Source organism: Triticum urartu, chromosome 1, assembly GCF_003073215.2.
Source record: "Triticum urartu cultivar G1812 chromosome 1, Tu2.1, whole genome shotgun sequence".
NCBI lineage: Eukaryota > Viridiplantae > Streptophyta > Magnoliopsida > Poales > Poaceae > Triticum > Triticum urartu.
The window spans coordinates 270481574-270487296 of NC_053022.1; the positions used below are offsets into that span (position 1 = coordinate 270481574).

The following is a 5723-nucleotide window of genomic DNA, read 5'->3' on the forward strand; positions in this document are numbered from 1 at the left end:
AGGCCACCACACGACGGTGTAGCACCAGCACCACACTAGGACGACGTTGCAGCCTGCCAGACCCACAAGCCTCCAATCCTAGAGGCGTGTCCAGCCTAGTCGACTCGAGGGTGGCCCCCTTTCTCTTCCTCCTCGCGCCGTTTTTCTCGCGTCACGGCTCCGACCGAGGTTCGGCTCGGCCAACCACCCGCCTAAAACAAAACAAAACAAAGAGAGGGTTGGGTTGTGTCTCTCTCACGGTCACGGAGAGATGGCGACGTCGGAACGCGCATGACAACCCCGTGCGGGTGCGGCGATGGATGGGTCACGCCTATAGCGTCTACGCCACCCTAGCCTCCCTCCCTCCCTCCCTCTCGTACCACCACCACCGCAACTTGTTCATCATCAAGCCGGCAAAAAGCACAACAGCGACAACAATGGCCAAGAAATAATGTCCTAATAAATAAATAAAGTAAGAAAAAACACCAATAAATTCTCATCAAACGCGCTCTAATCCTCAAGCATTTCATCTGCCCAGGCAACGCCAGCTTTAATTTCCAAAGACCCAACTGAAACTTTATTCCAAGCAAAGCAAATCCGTCCAAGATCAGAAGCCTCATGACCTATAGACTTCCAACTCAGCCGCCGGATGACCAGCCCTTAACTTGGGCGATCAACGGCGCTGAACAAACAGCTAACAGACAAATACAGTGAGTACATATTAAAAACCAATCCACAAGATTGTACTAACGACGACGCAGTTCCGCTTGACAGCACGGGTAAACAAACGCTAATAAAACGCATGCATATGGAGAGTAGTCCTTCACTCTGGTTTAATATTTCTCGATGAAGCTCGTGCTGGAGCTCATCAAGATATCACACCCGCTGAACCATGCATTCGATGAGAGGTTTCGCCAGTCCTCCCTTTTCGCCACTTATTATCGTCAGCCTCCGTGCCACTTTCATGAAGTCGCTGTTACATGAACAGAATGAATTAGATACATATCACTACAACATTGCTGCAACATTAGAAGATGAAGAAGATATTATCACGCACGAGTTAAGGAATACTGCACATATCATCAGGGACTTCTCACCTGAACGGTAATCCACCAGTGTGCATGACAGCACCAGCCGTGTCACGGTAACGGAGATGGCTTATGATTTCTTCTTTCTCGATGCCAAACATGTCAGCCAGACGGCCATACAACTCGTCATATGACCCGAAGACAGACAAGTCGATGGTGCGACCAACATCCTCCGATTCCATAAATACCTTGCAGTGCCCAGCTTCCAGTCCAAGATCAGAAGCCTCATGACCCTGGGATGAGAATCCGATGCAGATTGATGAACCGGAACCATCGGACGCATTTCCTGCCTTGAGCGCAGTACTGATAGGTGAACTATTTCCAGTAGCCCCAGAGGAGAGTGTCTCTCTTGATCCACTTGAAGTCATCTGCTGCTCGGTAAGAATGGCCTTTCCAAACAACATTATATGTGGTGTCTTTCTGTCAACAGATTTTTCTGTGCTCTGTGGTGTACCGATTGTCAACAAGCAAGAGACGCTGTCATGGGCTGGTGCGCTGCTGAGCACAAAGCCCTTAGATATCCGGGAAGACGGGGTTAGAGCGTCAAGCCGGTTAAAACCGCCGCCGTGGAACAGACCAAGGTGCAGCTTATTAAGCTGATGGTCTGTTAATGGTAAACCAAATTGAGCATGCCTGGCTCCCTGTATGCCTGCAGGAGAGTTGTTGTCCGAGTAACAGCATAGGGGGCTGTTGCTAGGACCAAGTGGGTTCCCATGGAAAATTGGATTAAACAGATGACCATCCAATGGAAAATCAGGATGTTGGGGAACCCGTAACTTCTTTCGTGGTGGAGAAAATGGTCCCAAATGGATTGGTGGAATGCTTGATACAAGTTCCACAAGCCATGGGCTCACGCATTTCACATTTTGTAACAAGTCTGGCTCATCCCATGTGACCTGCAAGAAGTTTGCAACCATGAACCATGTTAATAAAGAGAATTACTGTAATCGACTAAACAAAAAGTACCCTGGTGCTTGCAGAACTAAAATGCGCAAAGTAGCACAACACCAACTAAAATCGATGACCCATTTTCGTATTAAATCTGATATAACTAATGATACTGATGAAAACATAGACCTCCACTATCTCAAAACTACTAGAAAGACATCATTCACTATCCTACGTAAGTGGGTAACATAAACGTTGAGATAAGATTCAATGAAGTAGCAATATGCATGAACGGCTGAGAGAACTAAAAATGATAGATAAATAGACCAAGCATGTTATGTTGAACTGCCAAATATACCAATTTCAGCATCTGCTACCCAAGGTACAGACAGAAACCTTATGGTTGGAGTACGGGACTGATCAGATAGACAAATGTGCGGTAGGACTTTCAAATAGAGGGAGGATCAAGTACCTTCAGCACGAACAGTTTATACAGGGATCATCATCATACTACATGAGCGTCATATTAATTCAATACCCACATTTGAAATTTAATACTCGTAGTACCAGCATCAGGTATTTATTATAGTAAGATGCAGTATTCCACACCGAACTTTATTGGATTTGTTTATTAGGCTATAAAAAAACTTTGCAAGAACTAGCATGGAGCCCTGATAGATGGGCTTTGAAACAAACGAATGACTAGAAACGAAGCTGTTGGCAATGAAGACTCCGATCTCAATTCTCTGCTGCACTCTTACTATTTGTACACGAACAACTTCCATAAGAGAAGCTGAACAAATCTGACAGATGATGTAGCTTGTAGATTCTTGTACATAAAAGTTTGACCCTTCTACTGTGTACGGCATTTTCATTAGATTTGTGTACAATTTTTTTCTGTTCCAGGTCAATGTAATTAGACAAATCGTTTCTCATCCACATTAGTCATACCTAACCATGCTAAAGGATTCTGTTTCTAGTTAAAAGTTTGCCAAGTATTCCCATGCCAAGTATCATGTTGGGTGCTAAAGACCAAACATCAAGCTGTGACATTTGAGCAACCGATGATGACGGACTATTCAAGAATTTGATATCATACTAAAAGGAATACGGAAGTTTAGGAGCCCACTATTGATAAATAAGAGAGCTAGTACTTGAAGAACATGCAGACTGATAATCCAAATTTGGAAACCAACAAAGCTACTAAAGGACCACAAGCCTTTTCATCCATAACTACCATGCAGTTGTGAATTCTGCATTCCAACAGCTTTATTGATTGTACCACCAATTCATACAAAGTCAAAATCGAAGGAGGATGTGATGTTTTACTCCAGTAAATCTAAGCCAGTTGTTGAACTAATTAATAGGTTAATTTGTTGATATCAGGGGTTTGGGAATCATTATTATTACCATTACTACTAATTTGGCAACATTGTGCGGCAAGCTGGCCATGTTTTGTATGGTAGTACCTTAACTTCTAGTTCCATTCAAGGCATCTGAATGAGAAGCCTCCATACTACTAATGTTGTGTAAATGATGCACTGCATTCATCCCTTGCAGTTCCATGTTATGTACTATGCATCTTTATTGAGAAGAAAGGATGGAGTGCGACTATGGATATCATCAGATCGAACAAACCTGAAGAAGTCTCCATGGTGAATTCGGCCATCTGAGTGGATCGGCAACCTGAACCGAAGATATGGTCCCCATAAACCAGCTGATTCTTGAGGAATCCTCGGTCTCAAAGGCCATCTTGAACCTCATGCCAGGGCACCAGTGGATCCTCATGGCGGCCTGCATCGCCGCGGCCTTGACAACAAACTCCGGCGTGCTAGCTCTCGGGTAGTAGACCACCTCAAATGGCTGGCTGTTGGCCGCGAGGGTGGCCGCCTCCACGACATCGGCGATCTTGACCTTCCCCCTGCCCTTGACGTAACCGGCGGGGCCACCATTCATCATCTTGTTCTCCTCGTCCTTGAGGAAGGCCGAGAACCCCCCGTACCCTGGCGCGTTCCAGCCGGATATGCACTCCATGCCCCCGCAGGTGACCCGCTTGGCCCGGCGTATCCCGACGCAGAGCTCCCCGTGCTCGGTGCGCAGGAAGACGATGGAGTCCCCCGCGACGAGCTTCTTCTGGTTCACGAAGGTGCTCCAGCCCGTGGTGAGCAAATGCCGGCGCGGCGTGCCCCGGTAGATGTGGCGGAACTTCCACACCTCCCCGTGCACGTCCTTGGCGAGCACCGTCTGCACCGGCGGGTCAGCCCTGTAGTCAAGCTTGGGGAAGATGGTCTCCGCGCAGTAGCGCGGCACCGAGAAGCCGCCGCCGTTGTTGGCGTCGGACTGCGTCAGCGTCTTGGCGAAGGAGGCCAGCTTCTCGCGCGCCTCCGCCGGGTCGCCCCCGAGCCCCTCCGGCTCCCGGAACCCCGCCTCGCCGGGGCCGACGGGCACCAGCCGGATCTTGGCGAACACCTCGTCCGTCTCCGGATCAGCCAGGAAGCGCACCCCTGCCACGCAGCAGAGCACGAGCGCGGGCAGCGGACGCGGCCCGACCGCCGCCGCGAGCTCGGCGGCCGCGCTGCCGCCGCCGCTGTTGGCGTGCTCGGCGTGCCCCTGCGGGAAGTAGTAGACGCGCGAGCGCGGCAGCGGCATCTGCACCATGCCGCCCGCGCAGGCGTGCCACAGCTGCGGGTCCAGGCACCTCTCCTCGCCCACCTCCTTCATCTCCACCCAAAACCACCGCCACGAAATGCGATCACTTCTTCCCGCACACCAAACCTGCCACCAAATTGCCCTCCATCAAATTCGCAAACCACCGCACAGCAAACCCAACTCCACACGCAATCAATCCATGGCGGGCACGGCCATCAAAAGAGCAAATCAACATCAAGAAAAGCAAGAAAGGCAAGCACCTGTTTGGCCCGCGCGCATGGCCTCCAATTGGCAGATCGCGAAAGCTCTGCGAGAGATGTGAACGCCCAGAGCCGGAATAAACAAAGCAAAGGAAAGGAAAAAAGGGAAATCTACATCAGGCGACGGCGCCTCCCCTGCCCTCCCCCGGCCCCTGCAACTCCATCCCAAGTTGAAGAACCGCCGCGCCGGTCAAAGCAAAGCAAAGCAGAATAAATATCCAATCCTTGGTGTCCGGAACCCAAAAGGCCCCGATTTTTTCCGTGTTCTTGAGAGAGGGAGGGAGGACGAGGAGGGAGGGAGCGCTGCGCTACAGCGGCACAGTGGTTTGGAATTATGGCGAGTTCTTTGGATGTCTTCCCGGCCATTAGATAGATAGAGAGATGGATAGATAGGGGAGAGCTTCGCTGCTGCAGTGGCCGGGCGCCCCAGTGGAGCCGCGGCCCCACCAGATCGCCTGCGCTGGCTCGCACAGCCAACAGCGACGCGCACCAACCGTAGATGACTGGTGGGGCCGGCGTGTCGGTGATAAAGGCTGTGGGGCCATGTGGCTGCCTTTTGTGCTGTCGGTGGGCCGCGGCCTTGATGGCCCGGACTAGGAAGTAGGGAGTGGCGACAAGAGCCGAGGGTTTTCGTGTTGTTTTTAGTGTTTCTGAATCTGAAAAGAGGGGGAAATGTTTTTAAAATCCAACAAAACAGCTAGATTATCTCAGATCTGAGCCCATTTATTTGGTCTCGCCGCTGTTGCGAAGCTCGCAGCGTTTTGTTGGTTGGGGTGGGTGGGACCCGGAAGAAAAGAAAACAAAAAAACAGTTTTGTCACGCGTGCGACGCGACGCGACGCGATGCATGTGTATATCCT

The 5723-nt window shown here is 50.3% G+C and overlaps 1 protein-coding gene across 1 annotated transcript; it reads right to left on the minus strand.

Annotated features, from left to right (window-relative positions):
- Nucleotides 1–528: 528 nt before the first annotated feature.
- LOC125507277 (auxin response factor 22-like) lies at nucleotides 529–5232 on the minus strand. Its single transcript, XM_048671912.1, has 4 exons — nucleotides 4865–5232; nucleotides 3594–4730; nucleotides 1077–1963; nucleotides 529–952 (listed from the first exon to the last, which is right to left on the minus strand). The coding sequence occupies exons 2-4, from the start codon at nucleotides 4674–4676 to the stop codon at nucleotides 856–858; spliced, it is 2067 nt and encodes a 688-aa protein (XP_048527869.1). The 5' UTR covers nucleotides 4677–4730; nucleotides 4865–5232; the 3' UTR covers nucleotides 529–855.
- Nucleotides 5233–5723: the final 491 nt, after the last annotated feature.

Coding starts and splice junctions, on each gene's coding strand:
- LOC125507277 (XM_048671912.1), bottom strand. CDS start 4,676: ATGAAGGAGGTGGGCGAGGAGAGGTGCCTGGACCCGCAGCTGTGGCAC. Junction 1,964..3,593: donor CACCATGGAGACTTCTTCAG/GTTTGTTCGATC, acceptor AACTTCTTGCAG/GTCACATGGGATGAGCCAGA. Junction 953..1,076: donor ACTGGTGGATTACCGTTCAG/GTGAGAAGTCCC, acceptor TTCATGTAACAG/CGACTTCATGAAAGTGGCAC.